The sequence below is a fragment of the Neoarius graeffei genome, chromosome 7, assembly GCF_027579695.1.
Source record: "Neoarius graeffei isolate fNeoGra1 chromosome 7, fNeoGra1.pri, whole genome shotgun sequence".
NCBI lineage: Eukaryota > Metazoa > Chordata > Actinopteri > Siluriformes > Ariidae > Neoarius > Neoarius graeffei.
The window spans coordinates 7,739,706-7,753,732 of record NC_083575.1 but is presented as its reverse complement, the minus strand read 5'-3'; the positions used below and the strand labels follow the sequence as shown (position 1 = coordinate 7,753,732).

General features: G+C 44.5%; 1 protein-coding gene across 1 annotated transcript in view; it reads left to right on the top strand.

The window, feature by feature from the left end:
• Positions 1–14,027, top strand: part of LOC132889086 (collagen alpha-4(VI) chain) — a 76,528-nt gene that overhangs the window by 37,558 nt on the left and 24,943 nt on the right. The window contains exon 27 of the mRNA XM_060925249.1: positions 10,937–10,987. Within this exon, the coding sequence (XP_060781232.1) occupies positions 10,937–10,987 (51 nt within the window). The remainder of the gene's footprint in view (positions 1–10,936; positions 10,988–14,027) is intronic.

The following is a 14,027-nucleotide window of genomic DNA, read 5'->3' as shown; positions in this document are numbered from 1 at the left end:
GGTGTGCATGGCAGGGTTGCAAGGAGAAAGCCACTGCTCTCCAAAAAGAACATTGCTGCTTGTCTGCAGTTTGCTAAAGATCACGTTGACAAGCCAGAAGGCTATTGGAAAAAATTTTGTGGATGGATGAGACCAAAATATAACTTTTTGGTTTAAATGAGAAACGTTATGTTTGGAGAAAGGAAAACACTGCATTCCAGCATAATAACCTTATCCCATCTGTGAAACATGGTAGTGGTAGTATCATGGTTTGGGCCTGTTTTGCTGCATCTGGGCCAGGATGGCTTGCCATCATTGATGGAACAATGAATTCTGAATTATACCAGCGAATTCTAAAGGAAAATGTCAGGACATCTGTCTATGAAGTGAATCTCAAGAGAAGGTGGGTCATGCAGCAAGACAACGACCCTAAGCACACAAGTCATTCTACCAAAGAATGGTTAAAGAAGAATAAAGTTCATGTTTTGGAATGGCCAAGTCAAAGTCCTGACCTTAATCCAATCAAAATGTTGTGGAAGGACCTGAAGCGAACAGTTCATGTGAGGAACCCCACCAACATCCTAGAGTTGAAGTTGTTCTGTACGGAGGAATGGGCTAAAATTCCTCCAAGCCGGTGTGCAGGACTGATCAACAGTTACCACAAACATTTAGTTGCAGTTATTGTGCACAAGGGGGTCACACCAGATACTGAAAGCAAGGTTCACATACTTTTGCCACTCACAGATATGTAATATTGGATCATTTTCCTCAATAAATAAGTGACCAAGTATAATATTTTTGTCTCATTTGTTTAACTGGGTTCTCTTTATCTACTTTTAGGACTTGTGTGAAAATCTGATGATGTTTTAGGTCATATTTATGCAGAAATATAGAAAATTCTAAAGGGTTCACAAACTTTCAAGCACCACTGTATAATCTCTCTAGCATCTTCTAGGTCTACCCCGAGGTCTCCTCCCAGTTGGACGTACCTGGAAAACCTCCAAAGGAAGGCACCCAGGAGGCATCCTAATCAGAAGCCCAAACCACCTCACCTGACTCCTTTTGACATGAAGGAGCAAGCAGCTCTGCTCAGAGATCCCTCCGGATGTCTGAGCTCCTCATCCCATCTCTAAGGGTGAGCCCAGCCACCCTATGGAGAAAGCTCATTTCAGCGGCTTGTATATGCAATCTCATCCTTTCGGTCACTACCCAAAGCTCATGACCATAGGTGAGGGTTGGAACGTAGCTTGACTGGTAAATCGAAACCTTTGCCTTCTGGCTCAGCTCCCTCTTCACCACGACAGTCCAGTATAATGCCTGCATTACTGCTGATGCCACCCCAATCTGCCTGTCCATCTCAGGCTCCATTTTACCATCACTCATGAACAAGACCCCAAGATACTTGAACTCCTTCACTTGGGGCAGCAACTCACTCCTAACCTGGAGGAAGCACTCCACTGTTTTCCAGCAGAGAACCATGGCCTCAGACTTGGAGGTGCTGACTTTCATCCCAGCTGCAAAACCATTCCAATGCATGCTGAAGGTCATGCTCTGAAGAAGCCAACAGAACCACATCATCTACAAAAAGCAGAGATGCAATTCTGAGATTCCCAAACCGGACACCCTCCTCACCCTGGCTGCACCTTGAGATCCCATCCATGAATATCACAAACAGGATTGACAACAAGGGGCACCCTTGGTGGAGTCCAATACCTACCAAAGTTTGACTTTGTACCAAGAATACGGACACAGCTCACACTTTGGTGGAACAAGGACCAGATGATGCATAGCAACAACCCTGATACCCCATACTTCCGCAGTGCCCCCCACAAGCGCCCCTGGGGGACACAGTTGTAAGCCTTTTCCAAGTCTACAAAACACATGTACAATTGTGGTCAGAAGTTTACATACAGTGACATGAATGTCATCGTGGATATGAATGTCATGGCAATATTTGGGTTTTCAGTAATTTCTTTGAACTGCTCTTTTTCTGTGGCATAATGTACAGCATACATCTTTAATAAAAAACACTAGAAGTTGTTGCACAAGTTTTAATTTTCTTTGAATTTCCTGAAATCCTTGGAAATCCTTGGAATTTACAGTTTAGAAATGGCTCCAAGAGATAAGTTGTGTATATCTGTGATCCTCTTTCTCAGATCTGCACTGAGCTCCTTGGACTTTCCCCATTGTATTCTGGGTTGGGCAATCCAATGAGTACTGTAAACAAACCCTTATTTTGAAGGCACAGAAATGCTACCAGCTGTAGTCAATCATGATCACCAACAAGAAGTTAAGAGACCTTGGCCTTGGCAAGATAAGAGACATTTTGGAAGTTTCAGCACCTCTGAATTAATAATCTGAGCGTATGTAAAATTTGACCCTGTGTTGTATAACCCTGACCATGTATGTATAATTCTGACCCTGTGTTGATTTCAGAAAACCCAAAGAAAATGAAAATTTGTGCACCAAATTCTAGTGGTTTTTTTTTTTAATTAAAGATGTCTCATCTCATCTCATTATCTCTAGCCGCTTTATCCTTCTACAGGGTCGCAGGCAAGCTGGAGCCTATCCCAGCTGACTACGGGCGAAAGGCGGGGTACACCCTGGACAAGTCGCCAGGTCATCACAGGGCTGACACATAGACACAGACAACCATTCACACTCACATTCACACCTACGGTCATTTTGGAGTCACCAGTTAACCTAACCTGCGTGTCTTTGGACTGTGGGGGAAACCGGAGCACCCGGAGGAAACCCATGCGGACACGGGGAGAACATGCAAACTCCGCACAGAAAGGCCCTCGCTGGCCACGGGGCTCGAACCCGGACCTTCTTGCTGTGAGGCAGCAGCGCTAACCACTACACCACCGTGCCGCCTTAATTAAAGATGTATGCTGCACAATCATTCTGCCACAGAAAAAGAACAGTTCAAAGAAATTACTGAAAGCCCAAATATTGCCATGACATTCATATCTAAAATGACATTCATGTCCCTGTATGTAAACTTCTGACCACAACTGTAGACTGACTAGTCATACTCCCATGACCCCCCCCCCCCAAACAATCCTGCCAGGGTAAAGAGCTGGTCCACCGTTCCACAGCCAGGACAGAATCCACACTGCTGACTGCAAAAAACTGAAGGAGAAAATTCCTTAATACCAGTGAAATTATCTTGCTGCATGGACAGATAATTTTACTTGACAAGATATCTTGGAATAAGTTGGTTACAATCTTGAACTAGTTTTAATAATCTTAGACTTGGTGTCTTGTATTCTTCTAATAGGAAATGCTAGATCATTTCAACTATATTCAAGATATTCTAACTTAAGATATCATTTTTCCAGTGCTCCTCCTGAATCTGAGGTTTGACAATCAGTTGGAGCCTCCTTTCCAGCACCCTGGAATAAATTTTCCTGGGGAGGCTGAGCAGCATCATACCCCTTTAATTGGAGCACACTCTCTGGTCCCTAGTTTTAAAAAGAGGAACTACCACCCCAGTCTGCCACTCCACTGGCACTGTACCTGACCTCCATGCGACACTGAAGATGTGTGTCAGCCAAGACAGCCCAACAATATCCAGAGCCTTCAGCATCTCAGGGTGAATCTCATCCATCCCTGCCGCAATGCTACGGAGAAGCTTCTTGACTACCTAAGTGACCTCTGCCAGAAATATGGGTGAAGCTTTTGCTGAGTTCTCAGACTCCACCTCCTCCACGAAGGATGGGTTCAGGAGTTCTTCAAAGTGCTTCTTCTACCGCCTGACAATGTCCCCAGTTTGGGTCAGCAGTTCTCCCCAGTTGCACACAGCCTGAGGCAAGCCCTGCTTCCCCTTCCTGAGTGGCTGAATGGTTTGCCAGAACTTCCTTGAGGCCAACCGAAAGTCCTTCTCTATAGCCTCCCCCGAACTCCTCCCACACCTGGGTTTTTGCTTCAGCAACTACCAAAGCTGCAGCCCTTCTGGCCTCCCGGTACCTGTCCACTGCCTCAAGGGACTCCTGGGCCAACCAAACCCAAAAGGCCTCTTTCTTCAGCTCGATGGCTTCCTCCACCGCCAGTGTTCACCAGCAGGCTCTTAAGGTTATCGCCATGATGGGCACCAACAACCTTTTGGCCATAGTTCCTGCCAGTTGCCTCTACATTGGAAGCTTTGAACATGGTCCATTTGGATTCCATGTCCCCAGTCTCCCCTGGGATGCACAAAAAGCTCTCTCAAAGTTGATCATCAATCTTTAGCCTAAGGTGTTCTGGTACCAGGTACACTTATGAACCACCTTATGCTCAAACATGGTGTTTGTTATGGCCAATCCATGATAAGCACAGAAGTCCAACAACAAAACGCCGCTCGAGTTTAGATCAGGCAGGCCGTTCCTCCCAATCACCCACCTCAAGGTTTCTCCATCATTGCCCACATGAGCGTTGAAGTCCCTATGAACTATGGAGTCCCCAGGCAGCACCCCTTCCAGGACACCACCCAGCAACTCCAAGGAGGCCAAATACTCTGCACTGCTGCTTGGTGCGACCCTCTCAATCTCCGGGGAAAACATCAACATAGTGACGGTCAGTCGGGGGCTGGTGAGTATCCCCACACCTGCCCAGTGCCACTCACCCTGGACAACTCTGGAAAAGGAGAGGAGTCCAACCCCTCTCCATGAGTTTGGTTCCAGAACCAGTGCTTTTTATTTAGAAAAATATATATGTGTGGAGGTAAGCCCAAAGACATCTAGTTGGTACCGCTCCGCCTCCTGCATCAGCTCAGGTTCCTTCCCCAACAGAGAGGTGACGTTCCACGTCACAAAAACTAGTCTGTGCTGCCGAGGATCAGCATGCCCAGGCTCCCACCTTTGCCTGACACCTGGCTCACGCTACACCTAACCCCGATGCCTGTCCTTGCGGGTGGTGAGCCCACATGGTGGCGGCTCCATGTAATTTCTTCAGGCTGTGCCTGGCCAGGCCCCAGGGGCCGAGGCACGCAGGCAAGCTCCCATCCCAGGTCTAGCTCCAGGAGGAGGCCCTGGTTTCCTGCTCCCGGGCGAGGGTGCTGCAGTTCCTTCTTTGCTGTTTCATCAGGGTCTATGATGAAACTTTGCTTTGGTCTAAATACCACAAGGATAAAGCCCTACAGCTCCCTTCTCACTCTGTCCAAACAGCCCTGTTCAAAATGGCCGATTTGACTGCCTATTCCTTTAAATGATAACGAGCCACTGCTCACTGGCCAGTCAGCAGTCAGGTTGCCTTTGCAAATAAATATTCATTTGCAAAGGCAGTTTTCAAGTCATGACTGGAGATACTCAGATACTCAGGGGGTGGTATAATTCTAATGAGTGCTACTTGTGAAATAGAAAAGGGAGTAGAATCCAAACAGGTTGTTGAAGCTCATGTTTTCTGAAATAGACAAAACGTAAGAAACTGACTGGGTCTCTTATTTCAGAGTTTGTAGGTTGGTTGGTACTCCAAATATCAAAAAGTATGTGCACAAGCACTGAAAAAGTGACTTTTAGGAAATATGTCCCTTTTAAATTATTTACATATTGACAAAATAAAGTAAAAATTGGAGAACTGGGAGAACAAAAATTGTTAGTTTGTCTATTTAAAGTGAAGGACTGTCAGTAATGGCTTTGCGAGTCAGAATGCAAAGCAATCTACAAACATAGCTTCCCAAGACTACAATGCCCAAGGTTCACAGTGCTCCCTGTCTCTGTCTTATTAACTTCAGCTGTCTCTTATTAACAATCATCAGCAACGCTACTTAAGCCTCTCCCTCACTGTCCTTCAGTGCGAAGTATCGTTCTGTCTTTCCAGCCATACCAAGCCTTTCTAATCTACCTGCTTTCCTGTTATTTAACTTTTGCTATGTTTTCCCATTATCTGCCTCTGTCCTCTCTCTGATATTCTGTTCGCTGATCGACTGATCCTTGCCTGGCTTTCACTACGAGTTTGCTCACCAATTTGGCTACGCTTCCTGTTTGTATCCCCACTCTCCCCTGTACATACATCCATGAGTGCCTGCACTCAGACAGGATACTTCACCTCATTATGGATATAGCGAAGGAGACAAAGCAAACAGCTCTGAATGCTCAGGGACACCTCTTAGGAGAACATCAGCAAATGCTCGCCAACCTCAACACCAGGATGGCACAGTTAACCGCTGTAATGTCACAGGCCCTCTTAATGCGCTCTGAAGCTACCTCTACTCCCGTGCAACTTCTCCCAACTCCTGAAAAATATGCCGGTGAGGCCTGCAACTGTAAGGGATTTCTGCTTCAATGCTCCATGTACTTTGCTAGTATGCCAAATCTTTCTGATGAATGCAAAATTTATCTCCTTTCTCACTGGTAAGGTGCTACAGTGGGCTAGCACAGTATGGAAAAGTGGAGAGGAGCACACCACTTCATATGAATGCTTTCTAGAATTGTTAAAGCGAAGATTCAATCACAAACCTGTGGGGATCAAAGTCGGTGAGAGCCTGCTCACCATCATGCAAGGAACAAGAAGAATAGCGAAATTTGTGCTTGACTTCAGAACTCTTGCAGCTGCTAGTGGATGGAATGAGCCAGTGTTGAAAGCAGTGTTCTGTCAAGGTTTATGTCCTGAGAGTCAGAGTGTGAAATGACTTGCAGAGATGAACATCTCACATTGGACTCCCTCATAGATCTCACGATTCACCTGGATCACCTACTTCTCCAGCCATCTCTCTCTCAAAGAGGACAGCAAACCAGCCCAGTCTATGGATGTGTCCTCACCCACAGAGTTTTCCCAAACCAGACTGAGGCACTCTGAATGAGAGAGAAGACGACGTGAAGGTCTATGCTTTTACTGTGGCAGTTTCGACCATCACGTTTCTCAGTGTCCCGTCTGTCCCACTAGAAATCACAATAACGCTGAACCTGTTCCTGATGCAGTGAGTTCTACAAGGAAATTTAACTCACAATCATTCAAAGTACCAGTCTTGTTGAAACTGCCAGCTTTGACCCATGTACTGTCTGCATTTGTTGACTCAGGGGTGGAGGGGAACTTCATTGACAACTCCATCGTCCAGGAGTTCAACCTGTCCACAACCCCTCTGCAAAGTCCACTCAGCATCAGGACCATCGACGGAGGACCTATAGGAGATGGTCCTGTCACAGCTAGGACCACTCCAGTTTGCAGTGAAATGATTCATTTCACTGTTTGTGACTTCTACGGTCAATCACAACATCACCTGGGTTATCCTTGGTTACAAAGCCAGGGTAGCCGGTGTGCTACCCTGATTTGAAGGAGGTCTTCAGTAAGGACAAGGCCTGTGGCCTACCTCCACTTCGCCCTTACGATTGTGCCATTGACCTTCTCCCAGGTACATCACCTCCTTGCAGTCGCATCTACCCACTTTCCCAGAAAGAATAAGCAGCAATAAAGGAGTACATTCAGGAGGCTCTCAAGCAAGGTTATATTCGGCTCTCCAAGTCACCTGCTTCTGCAGGCGGCTTCTTTGTGGAGAAAAAAGGAGGGGGTCTTCGTCCATGCATAGATTATAGAGGACTTAATCAGGTAAAGTATCCGTATCCACTTCCACTTGTCCCTTCAGGGTTAGAACAACTACGTTCAGCAAAGATATTCTCAAAACTTGACCTGCGCAGTGCATACAACCTGATCAGAATTCGAGACGGCGACAAATGGAAGACAGCGTTTAGCACCACCGCTGGCCATTTTGAGTACCAGGTCATGCCTTATGGCCTTTCTTCAGCACCAAGCGTCTTCCAGTGCTTGATCAATCACGTGCTCCGGGACATGCTGGGGAGGTTTGTTATCGCTTACATTGACGATATTCTGATCTACTCCCCAGATGAATCAAGCCACCTGGAACACATCCGATCCGTGCTAAAACACCTACTTGAGAATCATCTCTCCATCAAAGCTGAGAAATGTGAGTTCCATTTACATCATATCTCTTTCCTGGGTTACATCTTCAGCGCAGAGGGAGTCAGCACGGACTCCTCCAAAGTATCTGCTGTCATGTCTTGGCCTGTACCCACATTTAAGGAACTCCAACGCTTTCTAGGTTTTGTGAACTTCTACAGAAGATTTATCAGAGGTTTCAGTACCATTGCTGCTCCATTAACCACCCTGCTTAAAAAAAGGTACAAAACATCTCCTCTGGAACTCAGCAGTGGAGGAAGCCTTCAGCCGACTAAAGACTGCATTCACGTCAGCCCCCATCCTGCAACATCCTGACCCCACCAAACCATTCACTGTTGAGGTGGATGCCTCAGAAACAGGAGTTGGAAGGGTGCTATCTCAACGTTTTGATGAGAAACCAAAGCTTCACCCAGTAGCATTTTTCTCAAAGAAGTGCTCACCTGCAGAGAGGAACTATGACATCGGGAATCATGAGTTACTAGCCATTAAGCTTGCCCTCGAGGAATGAAAACACTGGCTAAAGGGAGCTACACACCCATTTGTGATTTTTACAATCCACAAGAACTTAGAATACCTTAAGAAAGCAAAGAGATTGAACACATGTCAGGCCCGATGGGCCCTCTTTTCACCCCATTCAACTTCACGATCTCTTTTTGTTGAGGATCTAGGAACACAAAGGCCGATGCTCTATCCCGAACCTCCGGTTCTGCTCTTCACAACACTGAACCACATCCTGTTTTTGCACCAGAATGCTTTGTGTAGTCTAACACTTGGGACCTAGATAAAGAGATCAGAAACTCTCAACCCCGAAGGCGCCCAGAGAACTGTCCACCAGAACTACTATACGTCCCCAAAACCCTTCGAGGTAAACTCATCACATGGGCACATGCATCTCCTGCTATGGGACATCCTAGTAGTCAAATGACTTATCAGATGTTGATAAGTAAGTACTGGTGGGAAAACATGAGAACCAAGATCAAATCACGTTATCGCTTTCTTGCTCTGAATGCACCCAAGCAAAGGTTCCACGAACCCCTCCCTCTGGTAAGCTATGTCCCCTCCCTATGCCTCAGAGACCTTGGTCCCACCTGGCCATAGACTTAACAGACTTACCACCAACCCAGGGTAACACAACCATCATGGTGACTATAGACCGATTCTCCAAGGCTTTGAGGCCGATTCCCTTACCAGGCGTTCCCACTATGTTTCAGACAGCAGAACTCCTGTTTCAGTATGTGTTTAGGTACTTTGGTATCCCAGAGGATATTGTCAGCGACCGTGGTCCACAGATCATTTCACAGTTATGGACTTGTTTTATGGAGCGTCCGGGTGTTTCAGTAAGCCTCATGTCGGGTTATCACCCTCAGTCCAACAGCAAGGTGGAGCAGGCCAACCAGGAGATCGACTGTTTCCTGAGAATCTTTTGCATGAGGAATCAGGGGACTGGTCACATTTCATCCCATGGGCGGAGTATGCATAAAACTCACTCAAGCACTCAGCTACCCAGTTAACACCGTTCCAGTGCATACTCGGCTACCTGCCACACCTGTTCCCATGGGATGACACTCCAGCACAGGTACAGTCAGTCAAGGACTGGTTTTCTAGGAGCCAAGCAGTATGGGAGGAGGTTCATCAAAGAACTGAAGCAGTAAACGCCAAGTATAAAGAATATGCAGACAAGCACCATGGAACAAATCCTGAATTTTTGCCTGGCGGCAGGGTATGGGTCTCCACACGTGACTTAAGGGAACTGAATTCTTGCAAGAAACTCCAGGCACGTTACATCAGCCCATACACAAAATGTTACGTCGCATCAATGAGGTTTCATACAGACGGGAGCTTCCACCTCACTGCCTCATTTCCCCAACCTTCCATGTGTCATGTCTGAAACCAGCAATTCAAGGTCCTCTGGCAGAAAATACTCTCATCTCAGAACAACAACCCCTAAGTCTTGAGGGAGAACCTATCGACCAGGTAAACAGAATTCTCAACTCCAGAAGAAGAGGAGGTCAAGTGGAGTACCTGGTAGAATGGGAGGGGTATGGACCAGAGGAACAGAGCTGAGTAATGGCTAAGGACATCCTTGACCCCCTGCTAACTCAAGAATTTCACATTCAGCATCCTGACAAACCTGCACCTAGAGGGAGAGTGTGTCCCAAGAAGAATGTAGCTCCCAGAGGAAGCTCCTCGGGGGGTGGTATCTGTCAGTAATGGCGTTGTGAGTCAGAACACAAAGTGCCCCCATCTTATTAACTTCAGCTGTCTCTCATTAACAATTATCAGCAACACTACTTAAGCCTCTTCCTCACTCTCCTTCAGTGCAAAGTATCGTTCTGTGTCTTTCCGGTCATACCAAGCCTTTCTAATCTACCTGCTTTCCTGTTATTGAACTTTTGCTGTTTTCCCATTATCTGCCTCTGTCCTCTCTCTGATATTCTGTTCGCCAATCGACTGACCCTTGCCTGGCTTTAACTACGAGTTTGCTCACGCTTCCTGTTTGCATCCCCGCTCTCCCCTGCGCATACATCCATGAGTGCCTGCACTGTGACAAGGACGCCGTGTTCTATTTATAACACAAGTGAATAAAAACATTTTGCTAATGCATATTTTTGGTGAATTTTGTCATTCATGAAGATTGTTTTTTTTTTTTTTTAATTTTGTCCCAAACTGGCACAAACAAGCTTTTGCTAATTTAATACCAGCCCTTTTATCATATTCATCCTCTGCAAGTCTGGTTAAGGACTAATCTTAACCTTGTATGGCTTTTTTTTTTTTTCATTTTTTTGTGGGTGTTCAAGTTCTCACCTATTTACATACATGATCCTTTATTAAATCAGGGCATTGAGTATGACTAAAAAAGTTAATTTTTCTTGTTACATAATGATTACCAAGATAATCATGATCATAAGTTATTCAAATTGCAATACAGGGGTTGTGAGTGCTCATAAGTTTAATGATTAATTTTATGAACTAAAATTACACTTGCATGTTAGAATTGCAAATTTCACCTGAAATCAGGTATGTTGAGGCAAGTAAAACTGATTAACACTTTTCTTTTAAACAGGGCAACATTGGTGCAGATGCTTACGGACCTCCAGGATATAAAGGACATAAAGTATTGTCACATTTCCTGTCTTTAACCCTCATTATTATTATTATTATTATTATTATTAGTAGTAGTAGTAATAACAACAACATTAACGTAGATCAGAGTGTTCAACATCGACTCCAAGTAATGCCAAAATGTCAAATAAGAAATCCAAGATTGTTTTATTTAATGGAATTATAATTTTAGTAATCTGTTTAATATAATTTTGACAAATATTTTAGTCGCCTTTTATAGATTTTTAGAGGTATCTTTAGATGGTTACGAACCTCCAGGACTACTTACTTTCTCAGTAGAACATTTGTTTGGATTATTATTATTATTATTATTATTATTATTATTGAATTGATCCTTATAGTACTTTGAGCAGTTCACCACCTACTCCAAGCAATAGCATAAAAAAATTCAAGATGTTTTCATTCATTTTTTTTTTATTGTGTAGAATATATTTATTAAATTCTGTCCCTTTTGAAAGTATTAGAACGGCAAGACCAGTTCTTTTGTTTCTTATTGCCCAGGTGTGATCTGCTCGATTGATTGTTTAAACAACTAACAGCTCTGAATATCTACTCTTGGTTTGAGCCCTGGGTTTCACCTGTAAAGACTGAATTTGTTGTTAAAAAGGATAAACCATCATGAAGACCAGAGAGATGTCTATGAGATAAAAGCAAGCCCTTTCAAATCTGAGAAAAGATGAAATAAGAGAAAACCTGAAAGAAACCACTGGTGTACTAACAGCCAGACATGGAACAGGTTGGCCAAGGAAAACAACAGGAGTTGATGACAAACCTTGTGAGAACTGTGAAGAAAAAAACCAAAACAACAGTCAGAGGCATTGCCAACCACCTCTATAAGACAAGAGTGAAGGTATCACAATCCAGCATTCAAAGAAAATTTTGAGAGCAGAAATACAAACCTCTCATCAGCAATAAGGATCAGAAGGTGAGCCTGGAATTCACAAAAAGCAGAAGAAGAAAACAGATTAGCCACAAAAGTTCAAAAAAAGATTAAACTCTACTAAAGTGATGGAAAGGCCAAAATGTGGAGAAAGAAAGGATCTCCTCATGATCCAAAACATACAAGCTCATGGGTCAAGCACGGTAGAGGTACTGTCATGGCTTGGGGTGTGTATAGATAGTTTTCACTGACGTCACGGCATTCCGGGGAACGCCCCCCCAGCCGCCATCTTGGGGGGCAAACAAAACGGACCATCGCCACTACCGGCTACGTTATCTCGGACGAATTTATGAAGTTATATAGTCAGTTTTCTAAAATAAAGATCAATGTTGACAAAATCAAGCAAACAGAAGTATATAGATACATTAGACAACATCTCACGACAACGGTATGCAGCCAAACTGGCCTTGATTGGGGGAATTGACCCCTACGAAGTGGACAAAGATGCATTTTCAAGTGACTATGCAGGGCTGCCAAAGCCTGAAACTGCCAAAGCCTGCTCCAAAGCCTGAAACTGACTTCATCAAACTTTAAAGGCTGTCTGATATATACAACTTTATATATTCTACAGCGCGCCTTTTGGCGGATGCTGCCTGAATCGCGCAGATCCGATTTTTTTTTTTAGGGGGGGGGCGTTGGAGTGTCTGATTATAATTTCAAAGTAAATTCTGTATTAAAATTACTAAATAAGCAAATCCGTTACAGTCCATGAAACAGGAAGTATAAGGATGAGAAAAAAACAGTTTAAATCGGAAAGCTGCGCACATTTGCACAGCCCGAGCGGTGTGCAGGACTGCGCATATGTGCGCAGCTTTCCGATTTAAACTGTTTTTTTCTCATCCTTATACTTCCTGTTTCATGGACTGTAACGGATTTGCTTATTTAGTAATTTTAATACAGAATTTACTTTGAAATTATAATCAGACACTCCAACGCCTCCCCTAAAAAAAAAAATCGGATCTGCGCGATTCAGGCGGCATCCGCCAAAAGGCGCGCTGTTTGCATCCCAAACACAAATCAAATCATACAGAATAGACCTAAAATGTTTTTCAAAAATGACCCTTGCGTGAGTGAAGTGACAAGTTTCAAATAGAAACGTGACAAATGAGCGATATTAAGTGTACATTACAATGTAAACGTACACTCAGCGGTTCCAGTTAGGCATTCTCCAGAGATTGTTCACATGATGTTTTGGTTTCCAAAAACAAACTTAAACACAATTGATTGTTTATTTAAACAACTTACCACTTATAAAATGATCGGAGCAGACTTTGCTGTGTTTGGAAGGCTGATAATCCTTGCGGTTGATTCTCGCAAGCCATAGATTTCTCCTTTGTATGCTGAGTTTCTTTGTTTGCTCGCCTTCGTGCTCCCGTACAGTGGGAATTCCATAAAAGCTCCGCTTGACTTCATCATCTGACCTATTACGACAGCCGTGAATACAACAGGTGTGCACCATTGCTAGCTTTAAATAGCCTGCTTGGGTTCTTTTGAAGACTTTGTACTCGCGCGTTACAATGTGTGCTCAGTCACCCGTACGGTAAGCTGGACCCCCAAGATGGCCGCCACTAGGGAATCCCCGACACTGTGACGTCATGTGAAAACTATCTATAGCTGTTTCTGGAACAGTCTCAAATATTTATTGATGCAACTCGTGATGGTAGTAGCATAAGTCAAGAGAAACATTCTGTCTGCCAATACACAGAGAAATGCATCCAATCAAAGGGGGAGAAACTTCATCCTGCAGCAAGACAATGACCCCAAATTGGGTGGTCTGCCACCAAAGGCACCATGTTCCAAGTTGTTTAATATAATGGAGATGTAAATAACAGGAAATCTCATCTCATCTCATTATCTCTAGCCGCTTTATCCTTCTACAGGGTCGCAGGCAAGCTGGAGCCTATCCCAGCTGACTACGGGCAAAAGGCGGGGTACACCCTGGACAAGTCGCCAGGTCATCACAGGGCTGACACATAGACACAGACAACCATTTACACTTACGGTCAATTTAGAGTCACCAGTTAACCTAACCTGCATGTCTTTGGACTGTGGGGGAAACCGGAGCACCCGGAGGAAACCCACGCGGACACGG